Raw genomic sequence first — 20358 nt, 5'->3', positions numbered from 1 at the left:
TTTGTATTTAGTTTTACTTACTTGCTTTGAGGGTGATGCGCAAGGAATAATGACTTTATTTGGAAAGCCAGCAGACCGAGAAGATGGCAGACCGAGGAGCTAGAGAACCGTCTTCCCCGAGCCTGGTTCTACTTAATTTTCTAATCAGACTCCTTACCGGAATGTAAGGTAGCTTGAGCTTAGGAACCGTGCCTGTCTTGTTCAAAAATATGAATGACTGCTAGTAAGTGTTAAATAATATGTACTGAGCGAATGAGTAAGTGAGAGGGAGACAGGGACACTGTGCCTCCCTTAGAAGTCACGGTGAGCATTCAGAGCATCCATAATGCATTAAAAACAGCAATGAATCAAACATACAAACTAAGGTGTGGAGCATGAGGCCGCCTAACTCATTAAAACTGCCAATCAGCCATCAGCGTTTGAGAACCCTCAGCATCGTTCATCAGAGTGACTGATGACAAATACCGCCCAACAGATCATAGCCTTCTGAATGTTTGGCGTGACCGTAAGATGCTCTCAGCTATTCCATGTGGACTAGAAAAGCTCGTTGGCCAAGGACATTTAATTATTAATTCCACAGAACCGACCTGCTGAGAAGTCAGGTTTCGGCAGCTTTTTCTGAGCAACCTCACTGTCCACATTGAAACATAAACATTATGAGCAGATTATTTTACGTTTCATTAACTTCTGTGTTCTTGTGTCTTGTCTGATTTTTCCCTTTGATCTGGATTTTTATAAACCAGTGTCAGGCTGGAGCCCTGAGCTCAAAGTCACCCATAGCACAGAGCATCATGTGACCGTTTGATCTGAGCCCTTACAGGTGAATAACGTCTCCCTCAGATTGGACACAAAGGTTGACGTATTTGATTAAAAGAGCAACCCGTCCCAGAAGCAGTATTTGGTATTATTCTTGTTGGGTTCAGAAGCCATCGTTAGGTAAAGGAAGCGAGAAGAATTTGAAACAAATTCCCGGAGTTACCCAAATTCCTTCCTTTTCAGGAAAACTGGGTTTATCTTGTGAGAATCTATGCAGACAACGCAGGAAGATGCACAGTGAACAGCTTCTAACCATCAGCCTGGGCTTCACTTCACCAGAGCTTCTCCTCAATTCCTCATTCACTGGCAGGGACATCAGAACACCCTGAAGTCTCAAAGCCTTGCTCCCCGTTTGTCATATGGGATGGTTATAGGACAGTAGGTGGAAACCTTGCACAGGTTGTCAAGTTCCAGCCTCTGACCAGACAGCTTGTTTTGTGTCGAGATTTACCCATTTGTCAGCTTAGTCCCACTGAGGGAATTTTATTTATCACCCCCCCTCTCTCTTTCCTCACAGAAAAAGCGAAGTAGGCATGAACACAGAGCACAGGGAGGAAGGCTGGCGTGAACACAAAATGTGCTTTTCACACCAATTGTTGATCACAGTGGCTGGAACAAAGTTCGTTTCCATACGGCATTTGTACCTGTGGTAGTAGCCGTAAAACCTAAAGTAAATGTTTGCTGTGATTATCCATCAGTACCAGGGATGTGAGGGGAGGATGTTAAAATGTAACAGGGAAAGACCAGGTCAGGTGTGGGGGTTACAGCTCAAGTGGTAGAGTGACTGCTCAGCACGCGTGAGGTCCTGGGTTCAACCCCTAGTCCCTCCTCTGAAAGATAAGTAAACCTGATTACCCACCCACCAAAAATGTTTTTTTTTTTTTAAAGAAAACCAGTGTCATTAATCCTGAGACTTGAAATTTAACAGAATTTTTCTCAAATATTTTTCTGTCTCCTCTTGTTGCCAAACACACACACAAAGCACTGCTCTCTCTCGCACACAGTACAGAACACACAGAGGAAAATTACCTGTGAATTCTCTGCGGGAATACTGACACAACTGCATCCTCTTGCAGTAGGATTTCAGGGAGGAAAAAAATAGATCACAATTTCGTGATACCACCGAATGTGTTTCCCTGTGGATACCCGTTTGTACACAGAAGTGTATGTCAATGCACCATATTTGATGTGTCAGGAGTTTGAAGGTATAACCCAAACTCTGCACATCAATTGTCCCTGTGTAGTCACAGCCAAGCCTAGACATCTATAGGGCTGAGGAAATAAGCAGGGAGTTTTGTATGTGGCTGAGCTGCTCAGTGGCTCTTCTCATACAAGGCATGGCTCAGATTCCACAGAGAACCCCATTCCTGGCCTTTCTTCTCCTATTTTCAGGGACACAAGGATGCAACAATTTGCACTGAGTCTCACCACAGCGGCCCTGCCCTGCACACGCCCCCGCACCACGCCCAGCCCACCCAGGGCATGAAGGGGACCGTGCAGAGCAAGGCTCTTATCCTGCCCAGTGACACCTCACAGCCCCAGTCCTGAGCTCCCCTCCTGCGGGAGAGCCCTTCTCTCGTTTTCTGCCCTGAGGTTGAACACAAGGAAGCACTCACCTGCGTGTTGGCCCCACAGCTCTGTGCAGGGAAGTGTCACCCAGGATGGGCCACAGTTATAGGGGCAGGGTCCCTGGATCTCATCTCCCCACAGAGGAGCCAGTCATGTCATCTGTAGGACAGGTGACACTTCTGCACGGAGACTCTGGGGCGTCCCCAGTGAGGAGCAAATCTGACCCTCAGGGCTAGTCGCCCTCGTCCACTCCTGGGATTAGTGGCAGCTCCTGGCAATTACTGAGCAGGCCTGCGGGAGCAGCTGAGCAGAGGGCACAGAGAGTTTCCAAGTTCCTCGGGGAAGTTCAAAGTCAGAGCTGTAATCTGTGGTGGGGCGCGAACTGGAGGTCGAGTCCCGGGGCCCTTTCACACGACTCGACTATAAACAGTATTTCCTGCCGGGCATTTTCCTCAGCGCTCTCGTGTTTCCAGAACCCGGCTGACACCTATGGTGGGAGCCTCTCCCTTGACTTAAGCGCCACAATTCTTACTACACGGTGCCCTCAGCTTTCAAGCCTGCAGTCTGTCCCTTTTAAAGCTCACTGGTCCCACTTGCGCATCCGGGAGCCTCCCTAGCGTCCACGTGCCTCCGCGGGCGATCATGACGCGCTGCCCGCATCACCCAGACAGAACTGCGCCCCGCCCTCACTGGACAGCCACGCTGCCCTTTACTTGGAGGGTTCACCTTGAGAAGCAATATTCCAGGACCTACATACAGGACCCTGGTGGAAAGTGACAGATAAGACAGAGAGACAGCAACAGAATTCTTTAAAAGTGAGAAGGAGGCCAAAACCCACCTAGCCCACTGGGTGGAACATTAATGAGACACTTCCCGAGGGAGATAAAGAGGTGACCCTGCATCACATGAGCCTTAATTATGACAAGTCATCTAATTTTTAAAGGTTGGTTTGGATATCATATATATATGTTCAGTTCAGGGATACAGAATCCACTCCTCCTATTCCAAGGCCATATATATATATATTGCCTTTTCACATCATTTTTAGAACAAGCTTACCAATTCCAACAACGGCAGCGGAGCAAGGCCAGCACCAGCCAGCCTGGATCACCCCTGGGAACCATCAGCTCTTTGGATGAACCAGGGGTGTGTGCAGGGTCAGGGCTGCGTGGAAAGTATCAGTACCTTCCTATCGGTTTTGCTGTGAATGGAAAACGTCCCTAAAGAGTAAAGTTTACTGAAAATGTAAAGCAATTATACTCAACAAAAATAAAATTCTATGCAGGGCCAGGAAGGCATTAGTCACTTATTGCAGAGACAATAGAGAACAAGGCAGTGCTGAGTAATGCCTGCGAGGTATGTGTGTGTTTGAAAAAGAAAACATGGAATTAAACTGTGTAGATATACTTGGGGAAAAAATACTGGCTTTTAAAAATAACCACTGGAGTGGATGGCACACTCTAATGCTAAGTAGACACTTAGGGACAGATTTTTTATCGGACCAGGAGACTGATCAAATCTAAATTTGGACAAACTAAAAGTGAACGTTCTGGGTGAGAAGTCAGACCTGGTGACCATCAATTCTAAAACCTAGAGACACCTTCGAGCAGTGACTCTGCCTCAGAAGAGTCAGAGGATGGTGGTTCCTCCCAATCCACGCACCTATCGCTCAAGGCGTCTGTTAAGAAAGTAAAGTTATGCTTCCCAAAGTGTTTGCCATTTAATGTATTTGTGCTAGTCAACACTGCAGGGCAGGACAGGCGACCGCAGCCCACATGGCCGCGATGCCAAGGCACAGGGCGGGGCGCGCCAGGAGGGGAAACGCCCGCGGTGGCCGAGGAGACGCCTTTGTGAGAAGGTGAGTGCAGGACGCGCCTCGTCAGACGGCTGTCCCCCGGACCCTGCTCATGTCCTCCACCCAGAGACTGGGTGAGATGGTCAGGTGAGGCTTCCTCTCCTCCACCTCTGTCAGCAGCATCTTAATGTCTTCACTCAACTTAGATGTGTGCAGCCTGGGGAAGCAGAAAAAATAAAGTTTCTTGACGTAACACGTGATTGTTGGCCTCTCTGCACCCCAATGCCGGCTCCCTCTCCATTCCTTCCTAGAAGAGACTGGGAGAGTTGAACTGAGTGTGCAGAGGACACACGAGTCTCTCGTACAGGCCAGCAGGTGAGGAAGGGGACGTGAACTGTCTGGTTCACCCTCCGCAGGTCCTCTGGGTCCTCCTGGCACGTGGAAGGCACTCTAACATTCATTCTGTGGATGTCAACTACACACCCCTGAAGTGCAAACGGAACGTTCCAGACAGTATCACCAGCTGCCCTGCAGGGAATGCAGCTCTGGGGCAAGACTCCTCTCGGTCCTTTACGGAACCCTCCCAGCTGTGAGCTGGGCCTGCGTCTTTCTGGCAAAGCATGTAGGAGATGGTGTTTATAGTAAAGCAGCCTCTCAGGGGACACCTGACAATGTCAGGAGACTTTTAAAAATTTAGGAGATAGATGTGCCGGGTATTCTTTTTTAAAGTTAATTAATCAAGAAAAATTTTACTGAGATATGACTGACACACAACGTTGTCGAAGTTTAAGGTGTTGCAGTGCGCTGGTCTGATGCATTTATATGTCGCAAAACGATAACCCCGGGGCGTTAGCTAACACCTCTGTCATGTCACACGACTTCTTTTTCCTTTTGGTGGTGAGAGCAATTAAAATCTAGCCTCAGCAACCTTGAAGTTTCCATCTTTGATCACCATGTCTGGAGGGAGGTGCCACAGGCATGGAACATGTGGGCAGAGACCAGAGACGGCGCCCGACATCCCGCAGTGCACAGGAGAGCCCCCCACAGCAAAGGAAGACCCGGCCCCAAGCGCGCGCCGGGCCGGGGCTGGGCAGACTGCAGGGGCCTAACCCCACTCTGCCGGCCCTCGCCACCCAGGGCAACGGCGCCCACTCACCCGAGCGTCTGCAGGTCACATTCCGGGTGGGTCAAGGCTTCACGCAGCACCAGCGCCCCCCCGTAGTTCAGATTAATCAAATTCAGGTCCAGGCCCCGCAGGGATTTGCAGACGGTGAGAGCGGAGGCCAGGTCTTCGCAGCAGGCGGACGTGAGCTCGCAGATCCCCAGCCTGCAACAGGGAAGCCACCAGCGGTAGGTAGGCTGGGGGCGGGCCGCTCCGAGAGGCCGGCGCCACGCCTTGGAGAGGGCCGTCACAGTCGGGACCTGCGGGTCTCCACTGGTGCCAGTGTGTCCCCCCAGGGGCACGCGGCAGTGTCTGGGGACGTCTGACACACATGGCGAGTGTTCCCGGCATCTCAGGGGCGGAGAGAGGCCAGAGACACGGCAAAAGCCCCCCAAAGCCCCGCACAGCCCCCACCCCGCCACGCACAGAGCCCGCGGAGCCCCGCCAGCTGTGCCGAGGCTGAGCCAGCCCTGCTTCCGGGGGTGGCGTCTAACTTACCAGACTGTCCCGCAGCCTTGTTTTTAAACTTGCTTTCGCCCCCTGGCTTTTCCTCTTCTTGAAACGGGTAAGTTTTCCCGCAAAGATGACCAGGGGACACTCACCCCAGGTTCGCCAGTTTACAGCTGGGGTGCCGCAGAGCCGCGCACAGCCGCCGCACACCGGCGTCCCGGAGCCCGTTGTTTCCGAGCTTCAGGGTCTGGAGCCTCTCGTTGCTGGTAAGAGCGGCGGAGATGTCGCCACAGCAGGCAGAAGTGAGGCCGCAGCCCTCCAGCCTGCGGAGAAGCACAGCGAGCGCGCCCCCGACGGACACGCGGTCAGGGGGGCACAAACAGCCGGTCCTCCCGAGACGGCAGCCACGGGGACGGCCAGCCGCTCCGCCCGCCCCGCCCCCTGGGCTCCCTGCCACGCCCCCGCCCTGCCCGGCCGCACCCCCTCTTCCCCGGCCTCTGCTCCTGTGACAGCCGGTCATAACGCTCTAGGTGCAGGCGGGGTGGGGCTGCCACGCCCTTACTGCCTCCAAGTCTCTGCACAAATGTCACCCCTGTATCTCCGCCTCCTCCAAGCTCATGACTCCCCACAACACTTGTCACCCATTACCAGGTGGGTGTGCATGCACACACATATACACACACATGTACACGGAAGTCTGATATATGTCCATCTGGGCACGCGTGTATCTGGACACACGTATACACACATATGTAACCGTCTGGTACGTGTACATACGTAACGTGTGTGCAGTGGTTACATGTGTATCTGTGATTTTTGCTCCCCTCCCCAGGGGACACGGGGCAATGCCTGGAGACTTTCTGGTTTGCCAGAGAGAGAGAGAGGAGGGAGAGGGTGCTACCACCTTCCAGCGGGTGGAGGCCAGGGAGGCTGTTAAACACCCCGCGATGCACAGGACAGCCCCTCCACGAGAAAAAACCCTCGGGCGACACGCCATCAGGCCGAGGCTGCGGAACCATGGCAGGTACACCCGCGTACATACACCTGCAGCCTCACACTCACGCGTGTGTGCGTGCACCTGTGTGTGTGTCCATGGGGGTGGATGACACTCCCGAAGGCTGACTTCCACGGAAACGGGGCTGACGGTGTTTCATTTACCACTTTGTCTTATTCACCCAGTAGAAGGAACGACTGCCCCTCCGTCTCCGATCCTTCACTGTGTGCTGCTTACGGGCAGGCACCGATCTTAGCTCTCTGCCTGCGTTACCCCGCTGTTTGCCTCGGTCCTGAGGTGGGAAGTGTAGCTACCCTGGTGTTGCGCGTGGGGAGAGGCGAGGAACCTTAGCTCACACAGCTAGTCGAGGGCACTCAGGGCTCCTTTCCCGTCTTCCCGAGGACAAAGACCCAGCTCCGGAGGAGCACATCCCACCAAATCCTGATGGGCTTTTAGCAAGACACCGTCAGCGAGCCACTGCTCACGCCCGGAAGCGCCACAAGGGACCAACGCGCAGCCTCGCGTTCCCCCGCGGGCCCCGTGCCTTCTGCTCCTCCTGCTCCCCCCAGGGGGCCAGCCGCCCGGACGCTCAGGCAGCCGCCGCAAGACCTACCACAACTCCCGGAGCGGGCAGTCTGGGTGCTTCAGCGATGCACACAGAGACGTCACTCCCGCATCTTGCAGGAAGTTTGACCCCAGATCGAGAAGGGTCAGAGATCTGTTGTAGAGAAGGGCTTGGGAGATGGAGCCGCAGGCGGCCGAGGTGAGGGAGCACTGCGTCAGTCTGCAAAGACACGCACACCGTCACCCGCCTGCGCAAGCTCCGCGAAACTCCATGTAAACCTTTCTTGTACTCTGCGGTCACCGAGAAAACTGAGAGGGTTAAAAGGGGTCGCAGCTGTGGAGATACAGAAGGACGTGGAGGACAGATGTCACACGGCAAGTCACAGGCAGAAGAGGCTGCAAACCCGCCTGGGACAGGGCAGGCGCTGTCCGGTTCCCATCACCCCCGCCAGCCCCCTCGTCCACTCCCAGACCTGCTCGCCACCCCCCACCCCCGTCCACTCCCAGACCTGCCGGCCCCTCCCGCCTGACCTCGGGCAGGGAGAAGGAACAAGCCTTTGATTAGTAAACGCTAATGGTTTCCCCTTCTAGTCTATGAATTTTTGAGATCAGACAATAGGCAAATAATTCGTATGTTTTTCAATGAAATAAGCTGTTTCCAATATTTGAAATATTTGTTAAGACTTTAACGGTTGCATACTACAATCTGCAATGGTTTCACAACTCTGTACATTCACTGAAAATCTCCATGGGAATTTTATGCTTTCTGCCATCTTAAGTTATACTGAATGAACACCTTGCATCAAAATTCTTTTCAAGTTCTGAGGTTTATTGTTGACAGACTTTTCATTTGTTTTTTGATTTATTAGCCAACTTACTTTGCAAAATACTTAGTGCTTCCACTCATACTACAAACTTGACCATTTTGTAGAATCCTGGCCAAGTGGTATATATTTTTTAAATTTGCAGATTTGTTTAAAAGAGCATTAAACATTTAAATACTAAAAATATTAAATTGGGTTGAACATTAAGGGGAATAAGGTAAGGAACGTAAGGGAATTTTTGTGCTATTTTTGCAACTTTTCTGCCAGTCTAAAATTAACTCAAAATAAAAAATTTTTTAAATGCGTGAACATTATGCTGTACACCAGAAGCTGACATTGTAACTGACTGTACTTCAATTAAAAAAAAGAAAAAAAGAAAAAAGCCAAAACGTGAAATTACCAAAAAAGAAATGAATATTTTTTCTTTTAAAATTACTAGTGACTTTCTTGCACCTTCAGTAGTCTTTCATTTTTTAAGGAATAAAGATTCAAGTTTAAAAACAAAAAAAAGGTTAAATGATGTCTTTTAAAGGGCTCTTAGGTAAATATAGCTGATTTAAATGACCGATTGTTGAATACACTTTAATTCTATTTGTTGTATTGTATCAGGCAGTTCCTTCATAGATAAATCCTTTTATCTTCCAATATGTCATTTCTTTTGTACCTCTAAAGATTTTTCGGTCTAATCTTTATAGTTCAGAGTGTCTTTTTTAAATAGTTTGGTTATAACGTTTAACGTTCCTGGAACTTATTATAGTGTTAATATTCTCTTACGATCTAAAAAGTCATCTCAGTAACAGTGTTCCAGCCTTCTACTGTAAATGCCACTGTGAGTGTGATACATATGTCTGTACACACACACACACACCTGTCACGCGCACACACACGGAAGTTCTGTTTCTGGATGGCTTATTTGCTCCCATGGACTTGGCTGTTCTTGTACCTGCCCCCCATCCCCACCCCACTTTAAGGCACTGCAGTACTTTTTAAAAATTTAACACTAAGCTCCTCCAGGAGCCTCACTAGACAAACCAAGACCAGCAGAGGAAGAAGTTCACCTTATACATCAGCAGCAAGGAAGAGGTGGGGACACGGGGGTTCCAGGGACAACCTAGAACATAGGAAGCCCCCCACCTGAAAGCAATCAAATGAATTCCTCTTTAAAGTGATCGGTCCCCTCCCCCTCTCCAGTGTATCTACAGGGACATCCTTCTTTATGATGACCAGGATTTACTGGGCTCCAATCAGATGCCGGGCATCTAAGGGCCAGTCTCATGTCTCTGGAACCAACCTCATGGCTCCTCTGTGGAGCAAGGAAGTGTGTTTGCTGTTTTGCTGACAAGACACCCACACCTCGCGGTGTGGCGAAGCAGCTGGGGTCCGACTAGAGAGTCCACGTCCCGCAGCCTCTCTCAGGGAGCTGAGTGCCCCGGCAGCGGGGTCCGTGAGCACCCTCTGTCATCACCCCAGCCCTCGCCCCCCCGGACCCACTCACAGCAGCATCTCCAGGGCACAGCGGGGGTCCTTCAGTGCATCACACAGCGCCATCACGCCTTCATTCTTCACAGGATTCTGTACCAAGGAGAGAAGCTTCAGCTTCTTGTTGTGGACGAGGACGGAGGCGATGTCTCTGCAAGCTTGGTCCGTGATGTCACACTTCCCCAGCCTACATGGGAGACACGTGTTGTGGGATGTGACCAGATGCTCTGGATGGCGCGCGCACAGCTGGCTCTGGACTGCAACCCGGCTTCTAGTCCCGCGCCTGCCAAGTCAGTCTCTACGTCCTGGGCTTTTTAAAAGCACAAATATAATTACATTACACTCGTCATTAATCTTACTGTTTTCCACAGAAGTTAGGGAAGAGTTCAAGCCACTGCTTCTTGACTCGGGGTGACTTTTGACCCGGAAGAGACATCTGTCAAAGCCTGGAGATGTTGTCAGTTGTCCCGGCTGGGGAGAGGGGTGCTACTGGCACCCGGTGGGTGGGAGTCAAGGACGCTGATCAACCACCTACAATTTATGGACGGTCCCCCATGGCAGAGACTGATCCGGGCTTCAGTAAGTCTGATCATCTGATTATTTATCAGTAGTTCTGAGGGTGAGAAACGCTGGTCTGAGCCTGAATGAAGCTTAAAAGATCATCTCGTGGGCTAGAGACGTTTTCTCAGCCTCAGCAGTACTGACACTCGGGGCTAGGTGAGTCTTGGCTGTGGGATGTTGAGAAGCATCCGTGGCCTCTCCCCACCAGGCGCCAAGAGCACCCTCCCCCATGCAGTCGTGACCGTCAAAAACATCTCCAGACCTTGGCACCTTCTAACAAGACAAAACTGCGCCCTGTTGGGAACTAGGCTAGAGCGAAGCTGGTTTTGAGGACCTCCCACTCCCAACACCAAACTGAAGCCCAGAGTACAGCTGGTCTCCCCTAAAGAAGCAAAGTTTCCAGCTATAAACTGTCTACATCGGAATCCTGGTTTCCTAGACAAGCTCCCCGAGTCTTGTGCTAACACGTAGCATACAAAACTCTACACAAGTGGCATAATGCGAAACGGGGCGAGTGCTAAGGAATTTCGCGAGCTCTCCCTTTTCTGAGTAGAGAGAACTAGAGTGGGAGAGAATTGTTATGGCGTGGAGACGGCTTGAATGGCACGGAGCATCAATAAAAAGCCCGTACATTCCAACGGCTCACGCACAAAACCTGCTTCTCCCTCCTGATGAATCTTGACAAGTGAAACTGACTGAGTGTACGTGACCCGGCAATGCCATCAGGACCGCGAGGAGGGAGGCACCCAACCCGCTCAGCCGGCAGAGGGAAGAGCCTGTTCTCTTGGGGGAGTTTCAAGAGTTGCTTTTGTCTTTGCTGCCTTGATCTTCCTGCTGAAAAGTGGACTGAACCTGTTCAGGAATCACCCAACAATGGAAGGGGAATCTCATATAATTTTCAAGAGGAAGAAATGATTTGGGGCAAACCATTTTCCCTCTGGCCTCAACGTTGTCATCTGCAGAGTAGAAGATCCTGCTTGTGGTCATTAATATGCTTTTCCATTTTAAATTTCTATGACCACTTTCAGGAAAAAAAATTGGAATTATGATTTTGGAATGGTTGGCTTGAGGGCAGAACCAAGAGGAGTCAGATAAGGTGCTGATGAGAGGGAATTCAAGTGAGTGCCAGAGAAGGGAACGGTGGGACAAACCTCCGGAGAAGAAGCCTCACCTCTGCAATCCATCCTCAAAGACACAGTGAGCAATCTTATGGTCACTGGGGGAAATGGGGTGGGGAGGGATATATTTGGGAGCTTGAGATTTGCACATGTTAACCACTAGAAATAAAAATAGATTTAAACATTTCTTCTATATGGCACAGGGAACTCTATTCAGTATCTTATAGTAACCTTCAATGAAAATGAATATATGCATGTTTATGCATTGCTGGGACATTGTGCTGCACACCAGAAACTGACACCTTGTAACTGACTGTACTTCAATTAAAAAAAAAAAAAAAAAAAAGTCTGTCCTCGCCTTTACTAGGAGGCCTGCTGATACGGAGATGCGAGCAGTCAAATATACAAGAGACAAAGACAGGAAAGAAAACAGGCAGATTCAGGCGGCAAAGTCCACACTGAAAAAATACCACGGCCCACCCGGAGACTTACATCAGCTTTTCTATGCTGCACATCGGGTGCCTGAGCGTCTCGCACAGCCGCCGGACGTCCGGGTGCGAGAGGCCAGTGCCAGACAGGTTCAGGTACTTCAGGTGAGGGCTATGAAGAACGGCCTTGAAGAAGTCTAGACCGTTTATAAGGTTAGACGCAAAGTTGCACCTGCAAAAGACGAGGAAATCCTGGAACTCGTGCGACGAAGTCCAAGCACAAAGCAGATGCCCCGCACACAAGTCCTCCTGCCCTCTCTGCTTAGGCTCCCAATTCTGGTTTTAAATTTCTGGTGATTCCCGCCTATAAATCATTTCTGTCTGGGATCTGCTCACACCAGGAGCTCAACTGCTTAGCTGCCTCCTGTTTCTGCCTGGTTCCTCCACTCCTACAGACCAGCACAGATATTAGAAGGGAAGTGACTCAAACTCACCGCATATTAAATTGTAGGTGTCATGAGGACAGAGGCAGTGCGTGCCGTCTTGCAGACCTAGGTCTGCTGCAGTGCCTCACGTAAAATAGAGCTGATGCACCAGGCAAGGCTGTATTCCCTGAGAGAAGGACCCATTTCTGTTTAAAAACTGACTTCTTTTTTTTAAAAAAATGATAACTTTAAAAAGTTAAAATAAAATAAACTAAATACAAAGGAGACAATATATATCATGGTTAAACACTCAGGCTCCTGAGGCAGAGGAAACTGGATCAGGATATTTTCTTTTCTCCTGGACACTTCCGTGAGGTTGGGCAAATTAACTTCACGGCTGAGCTTCTTCATGGAACGGCTTGATAGGGGCGTGATGGTTAAGAAATTAAAATTTGTCACAGTGCCTTGAACGTGATCAATGCAGGCTGGCTTTGATTTTTTTAAGTAGCATATATTACATGTTGTGTGATCACCGCAATGTATACACACATCAAATCATGCCGTGCACCTAACGGGAACACAACGATCTATGTCAGTTCCACCTCAGTACAAACTGGAAGGCATCTGCATCTCCAAGCCCAAATTTAAGAAATAAGCCAATAGAATTCAGAGAAACAAGAGAAAATGTCTGTAACATTCAACGTGCACTCCCATTGTTAAAGGCTACGGCCAAAAGGGAGGTGCTTTTAGACTCCAATTTACTCAAACGTTTGACTCAAATTTGCTCCTGGCAGAGCCTCTTGGAAAAGCCAGCCGTGCAGTGACCTAGGGAGAGCCGTGGACTCAGCTGGAAAGACTGAGCCACGGAAGCATGAATAAGCCAAGAAATGAGCAAAGTTATTGTCTAAAATAGCTAACTTTTCAGGTATCACATGGGAGACAGGACGGCAGGGGGTGGGAAGTGGCCAAGGCGTTCCGGGTGAAGGATGGGCTAACTCAGGGTCTTCCCGCTTCAAAGAGCAGCCCTCGGGCGGCACAGCCAGCCAGGCCCTGCTCCCTCCCTTCACTGGGCAGATGCTTCCGTTCCAGCAAGGTGCCAGAGTGCAGGGTAGATAGAGAGCCGTGAGTAGGGCAGCCCCGGACCCAGCACGCACAGAGCTGTGTTCCCAACAGAGCTGCAGTTTCCTGACTGACATCGAACTTGGACACGGGATGAGGTTACAGAGTGACTGGGGCGAGGGGGCTGCTCAGCTGTGGGGAGCGGTGGGTGGTCAGAGGTGGCCTCTGCCCAGGGACCACCTAGGGAGCGAATGGCCAGGAAAGGCTGACCAGACATGAAAGCAGCTGCAACAAATGTTCTGAGTCAGGAAGGAGCTCAGTGCAGGGGCTGAGAGAAAGGGCAGGTCCTTGGGCCACAGTGTTTGATGGGGGAGCAGGTGAAGAATGAACCAGAGAGGAGGACTCCCCAGTACGATCACCTCCAACGTTCCCTGAACCCTGAGCCCAGCAGTCACCAGCCACCTCGGGCTCGCCAGGGAAGTCTGCTGTACGCAGCACCTCAGTTAAAGTATTGGTTAGAGAAAAACCTAAAACGGGGGCCACGGTGTGAACAGAGCCCTGGACCAAAACACGCAGAGTCACATAACCCATGCGTGAAACCGGTTTCCCTGAAATGCTGACTCTGCTTCTAAGACAAAACTGAAGCTTCCTTCATGTCAGCGGGAACTTGCGGCTTCCCAGCCCATCGGCTGCACACAAGTGTGCTGGCTCCAGGGGAAGGAAGGTACAGTAGAAAACAGGAAAGTACTTCCCGCTTTGCAAACCAATCTGCAGCAGCCGGGAACCAGCTGCTGGACCGCGTTCAGTTTTAAAGTCTCTCTATTTGCCCACAGTTTGTTTCTCGCTCAAGTATCTGAATGAAGGAAACCTCTCTGAATTTTCTTTTTGAGACGTTGGACTGTGGCTCTGGTTTAAAAAAAAAAAAAAAGCCTGGGTAGAGAGAGTGACCCCTCGCTGTTGACTTAAAGAACAGGCTGACGCCCAACTTACACGAACTTCTGGAGTTTACAGGCGGGCTGAGCCAGCGTCTTACAGAGAATCGCCAGGGAGGCCTCGTCGAACTGACAGTTGTCCAAATCCAACATCTGGAAGTTCTTGTTGGTCTTAAACAGTGAGCAGAGATCTCGCCAAAGGAGCAGCGCCTGGATTTTACTACGGGAGGACAAACAGAGGCTCAGTTCAACTCAGGACATTCCCGACACAGGCCGAGCGCCACCCCCAGGGGCCCTCGGCACTGCCTGGCACACAGGCTGAACAGGGGGGTGCGGCCAGTGCCTGAGTCACCATGGCACGGGGTCAAAACCCCGGCTGAAACACTCGTCAGTTACGTGACCCCGGGCAAGCTAGCCAACCTCACTCTGCCTCCATTTCCTCCTCTTTCAGGTGACGATCCTGGATAGTCATGTGAACAAAGGTTGATACTTGGTGATCCCTCAGCGAACAAGGAACTGGATCCAAAAACATGGCTGTGCGGGTGCAAGATAAGGAAGTCACAGGAAGGGGGTGTGCAGCGTGGACACCACAGCCGTGATACCAAAGGCTATATGTGCACGTTGCCAAGGGAGTATACACTTTTTGTTGTTGTTTTTCTGCACCATTTCTCGCCCTCTGTTTCCCAATCTGTTGATGGACAGTGGACCTCCAACATTGCACTTGATGCCAAGTGTACAACACAGTGCTTTGACATTTTTATAGGCTCCGTGCTCTACAAAGTTATAAAGGACCGACTACATTCCCTGTGCTGCAGATTCCAACCCGAGGACGGATTTACTTTGTAACAGCTGATGTGAGCCGCTCCGTCCTCTCCACCTGTTTCGCCCTCTCCCACCCTCCCCACCTCTGCTCTGGTAACCGTCTGCTTGTTCTCTGTGTCTGCACTCTGTTTTTGTTTTGTTATGTTTGTTCGTTTGTTTTGTCTTCTAGATTCCACGTATGAGTGAAGACATGCATACTTGTCTTCCTGTCTGATTTATCTCACTAAGCACAGTGCCTTCTGGATCTATCCAAGCTGGTTTTTAAGATTTCATCCTTTTTTATGGCTGAGTAATGTTCCACCTCTCTCTGTATCTCTGTATCTCACATCTTCTTTATCCATCCATAGATGGGCATTTAGGGTGTTTCCATATGTTAGCTCTTGTAAATAACACTTCTGTGAACAACAGGTGCATATGTTTCCTCACAGGAAAAAAAAATCCTGTAGGTATATGGTGTTGGAGGTTAATTAGACTTATTGTGGTGATTATTCCACACTATATACAAATATTGAGCATTATGTTGTACACCTGAATATAATGTTGTATATCAATTATACTTAAATAAAAACAAAAAAACATGACCATGAAAGGGGGTGTGTATTTGAGAGTTAAAGTGTGAGCTGGTAGCCTACGCCTGATGAGAGGGTCCAGGTTAAAATCAGAAAAGAGAAAAGACACGTGGGCAAAATCCAAAGGAAACGAGGCACGCACTTCCAGGAGTCCCTTCCCAGGGGAGCACCAGGATATGCTAAAACGCAGTGGGGAGGGAAAAAGCACAGGGCTGCCAATCATAAACCTGCTTCCCTTTCAACTTGACATTAGCCCCAGGAAGTAGGTAGAACTTTTATCCCTGTTTATAGACGGAAAAACCCAAAGTCACAGTTCATGGTCACACAGCAAGCAAATGGCAACGAGGACTCGGTGTGTCTCTGATTACAGAAGCATGTTGTTAAGGACAGACATGTAGCGGTTTATGACCTGCCCGCGGGGGATGGCAGCAAGCCACCGAGGGGGTGGGTGCGGGAGGGAGGGAGGGCGTCCTCGGAGCAACTCACCTGGAGATGGGTTCAGAGGCGTCAGAAAAGATGTTTTCTATGCACAGGCGAAACACCTGCAAGTTCTGGCAGTGCTTCAGGCAGAAGGCAGCCATCGTCAGCTCGTCTCTGCTACCGATGTAAACGCTGACGTCTTCAAAGACGTTCATCACTTGTGCTACGAACTCTTCCTCCTGGGTCTCAAACAGACAATTGAACAATGCCTGGAAACTCACCACCGCCTGGTCAGGGTCAAAGCGACTTAAAGTTTTAAGGCACTGGGTTATTTCCTGTCTTAGCTCTTTGGACAGTGGAAACCCCAAGGATGTCTCCAGCACGGTGGTGATTTTCTTGGTTGAAAGTGCAAACAGGAATATCCCCACCCAGGACCAGTAGGTCTGGACGTCATTCACGGCTGCTGCCACCAGCTGGGCCAAGCTCCCGATGGCTGGGTGAGGGCCGTCCTTGGGTCTCTGGAACAAGTAGAACATGGCGGCACAGAACTCTTGGATGCAAGTGTGGATGAAAGAAAAGCAACCGCCGCTCCTCTGAAGAAGTCTCACGTCCACCCACACCAGGGCGTCGGCCTCAGACACGCCGCTCCTTCGGAGGTCCTCAGGGCAGAAGAGGAACGTGTGGGTCCACATGCCCTCTGCAGCCAAGGCACACAGGCCTTTGAGCCGGGCTCTGTTCTGCTTCGGGGCACAATTCTCACTCCCTGATTTGAACACGCTCATCAAAAAGGATGCATATAAAGATGTGATGCTTTCTGAGTCCATCTGAAGGTCCTCTCCTTTCTCCAGCTGGCACTTCAAGCACGTACAGACCAGCCAGCATACAAAGGGGCTCTGGCACAAGAGAAGCAGTGGTATCCTCTCTCTGACAAAGCTGAAGGCCCTCAAGGATTTACTCTTCTCACGGAAGTAATGGGAGAAATACAGCTTCGTTTCGTGTTCAGAGAATCCTGACAGAAATATGAGTCTTTCCGGCTGACACGAGAAATAATCGTTCTTCACCCTCATCCTCCCCAGGGCGATGAGCAGGGAGGCCTCTGGGAGCACGGCTCTCCGCAGCAGACTTCTCAGGACCACCTGCACTGGCCGACGCTGCCTCCAGTCACTGCACACGTCAGCCTGCAGCTCCAGGTCAAGTTTCAGCTCCTCGATGCCATCCAGGACGAACAGGACTTTCTCTGGCTGGGAAAGCACGTCTTCGATGGGCTCTGCAGACGCAGGCCAGTCCCTGGAGATGAGCTCCGCCAGGCTCGTCTCGGTGACACTGCTCATCTCTCTGCCACTAAGGAAGAAGAGGAACAGGAACCTGTCCCTCCACAGGTGGCCCTCTGCCCACTCCAGCATCACTCTCTTCAAGAGTGTGGTCTTCCCAATTCCTTCAGGACCTTGCAGGACCACCACGGGCGAGGGCCGCCCAGCCGTGTCCGCCTCCCGGTACACAGCACTCAGCTGTTCATGCTCGTACTTTGTGCTCTCCTTGTAGAAATCTTCGGGGACCTGAAGGCAGGTTTCCTTCTCCCAGATGAATCGGAATTTTTCCCTCATGTGCTTTCTATATGGGTTTAGCGTAGCTAGTTAACAGGGACAGGACAAAAGACAGTTAGAAAATATACACTCCATCTTTGATGCTCAGAACGACCCCTATGGACTTGCTCAAACCCTCACACGAAGCCTAATTCACTTAGTTTGGGGCTAACTCACTTAGCTTCGTCGGGGTCATAATCTGTCTGAATTCACGTCTGTGGAAACGCCTGACCAGAAGTGGAAGCCCGTCCCAGAGTTACAAGCTACCTGAGATGTGAATACATGGGAATTACACCTGAGGCTAGAGGGGGCGGTACCCGCCCAGCACAGAGCCAGCCAGGGCCAGGGCTGAGAATGCTGTTACTGGTGGTGTGTCCTCACCCCCTCCACAAGACACTAAGATTCACTCTAGTCCCACTTCACAAAAAAGTGCTGAGAGTTTATGTTCCTTGACTAATGTGGCTAACAAGCAGATCTCAGGGTCAGCTGTCTATTCCATCTTTGACTTGAAATCATGACGTCCAATCCGTTTCTCTTCAGACCACGCTGATTGCGAGTTAATCTCAGAAACGCATCCTCAGACCATCCCTCTGTCAACCTGCCCTTACAATGTGCCTTCCGCGCTCAAGGCTACGCATCAGGGGAGGTGAACAAAATGACAGATACAGACGAGGACCGCACCCTGCCTGGAAGACGTGTGAACTACAGGAGGGGAGGCGCCTCTGCACGTCTTCTGAGCAAAGGGCACTGCTGGCTTTGCTCAAGGACGGGGGACCAGGAAGGAGCCTTGGGAAGTAGGGGGGTCTCCCTCTCTGGGGCAGAGGAGGATTTGCTTATAAAAACGGGCCGTCTGTCTGACACTCGGTCACTTTGTAAGGATTCATGACCCAACTGATCTTTCTATTTTCCAAGGTGGGGCTGGGTGGGGGGCCAAGAAAAAGGCATGTCCTCCCAAAGGAGGGCATAAATCCCATCAACGAGTCAAAAATAACTGGTTTGAAGTCAGATCTGTCTCTTTTGGAAAATTCATCTAACGTGAGGGGACGCTGGTCTGCATTTATTTCCCTCGCTTGCAAACCTCAGAGTCATGGTGAGAATGGAAAGACACTGCACGTGAACAGTGCTGCCTGTGGTTCCGGGGCGTGTGCCCTCCGTAATTATTCCCCAGGGTTAGGGTTCGGCCTGGTCCCTGAGCGGGTCTGGTCTAAAGGACGGGCAGCTGCCCTGACGGAGCTCCGTCGCGGCAGTCCTGGTTGTGCAGACGTTACGTCCCAGGTCAGCTCCCGGAACAGCGCTGACTCAGCTCGGGACAGAAGACTGGGGAGACAGCACGTGGCTGGATGGCCTGGCTCAGTCTCTACTCGCCCCATCCGTCGCTGGCCCGTGTGTGACCAGAGTCCACCTGCAGCTCCTCAACTACTTGCAAGGCTCCTACTGGCCCATTCTCAGTGACGGAAGGGTGGCCACTGACTCGGTACCCACCTGACCTTTGTTATTAGAGCCCCCAGTGAACCAGCCACCCCCCCTGGGTCTCTGCCCAGCATCCCTTCCCGACACTTACTTCTCATCTCCTCCTGAGCCTTTGCCCAGAGATCTCTCCGACTGACCTGCAGAAACAGGCTCAGCGTCACCTCCCACGCCAGCTTTCCGGGGTAATGCTTGTTCAGCAATTCCGACAGACTGTCCCTTGAGGCCTTCTTTAGCTCAGTCCATGGGATTGGCTTCAGCTCGAATTTCAGAGGCTCTTGCTTGAGGAGCTCCTTAAATTTCCAGAACTCTTCCTTTTTGAGCTCTTCCAGGTACCACAACAAGCCAAAATCAGGGAAAAAAGATTCTGCCATCTTGTCCCAGGATTTCCTCAAAAACAAGGAAAGGGGACACCTGGGGAAGAACGGCGGCATCAGAGTTAAAGCCCAGCAGCGTAAAGCAGCCTAAAATGCCCGACAGGCGTTTCCTGCTTGCAGCGCGCCCGGCCAGCTGCATTCGGGGAAGGCGCCTCATCTTCCCTCAGCACTCTGCAATCATGCGTGTGAATTCAGGACTAGCCACTAAAAATGTAGCTCCTACTAAGCCAGTGTCAGGGAGAACTGTGACCAGCTAAAATCCTAATAAAGCTCTGAGGTTTATCCACGCGGCCAGGGAAGGACAAATTAGGGCGTTCCTACCCCGGCACCTTGCTCTGCCAATCTCCGGGGCCCTTCCGGGTGGAGCTGGATGTTCACCCGGCGTTGCCATGGGGGCTTCTGTCTAGAGTTCAAGAGACTGTGTTACACTGAACGGCCCTTGAAGGGGAACAGTTTCTGTTCTAGTTTGACTAAGTTTTGAAGACTTAAAAAAAAAAAATCAAAAGCCTACATATGTCTTTGGTTCGTGGAAGTTTTGACAAATCCCTGAAAGACAGCAGGGACTGGAAAAATAGATTCAAAATTTCAAAACAAGGGCAGGAAAAGACGAGTCCAAGGGCAGGCCAGCTCACACGCTGCAGTCCTGGGCAGAACGAAGGCATCCTGGACGGCCATCTGACGGTGGCAGCTCAGGGAACACAGCTCAGACAGCACAGCGACTCAGCGCCCAGCGCGAAGGGAAGCCGTGCAAGTGTTCACAGCGCCAGAATCCCCAGCGTCCGTCTCACTGACCCTCCAACCCTCCCCACCCCCTGAAAGCCAAAACAAAACCAAAAGACTCCAGGTGGAATGCAGAGAAAGAAGTAACTCATGGAAGAAAGTTTTCCAGATCTAAAAAGATTTGCATCTTAGGCATAAAAGACCTCGCCATGTGTTAAGGAATA

At 50.9% G+C, this 20358-nt stretch overlaps 1 protein-coding gene across 2 annotated transcripts; it reads right to left on the bottom strand.

Annotated features, from left to right (window-relative positions):
* Positions 1-4095: 4095 nt before the first annotated feature.
* NLRP9 (NLR family pyrin domain containing 9) lies at positions 4096-19947 on the bottom strand. 2 transcript variants are annotated; one of them, XM_010961933.3, is made up of 9 exons: positions 19132-19936; positions 16054-17617; positions 14235-14396; positions 11825-11992; positions 9670-9840; positions 7400-7570; positions 5945-6115; positions 5337-5507; positions 4096-4397 (listed from the first exon to the last, which is right to left on the bottom strand). In XM_010961933.3, the coding sequence occupies exons 1-9, from the start codon at positions 19469-19471 to the stop codon at positions 4265-4267; spliced, it is 3051 nt and encodes a 1016-aa protein (XP_010960235.2). In that variant the 5' UTR covers positions 19472-19936; the 3' UTR covers positions 4096-4264. The 2 variants fall into 2 exon arrangements, 1 of the variants encoding a protein (XP_010960235.2); XR_006727300.2 differs by lacking the exon at positions 4096-4397 and having other exon boundaries at positions 5371-5507; positions 5841-6115; positions 19132-19947.
* Between the last annotated feature and the right edge of the window lie 411 nt (positions 19948-20358).

Source organism: Camelus bactrianus, chromosome 9 (genome assembly GCF_048773025.1).
Source record: "Camelus bactrianus isolate YW-2024 breed Bactrian camel chromosome 9, ASM4877302v1, whole genome shotgun sequence".
Lineage (NCBI taxonomy): Eukaryota > Metazoa > Chordata > Mammalia > Artiodactyla > Camelidae > Camelus > Camelus bactrianus.
The sequence above is the reverse complement of the archived record's forward strand: the minus strand, read 5'-3'. Positions and strand labels throughout refer to the sequence as shown.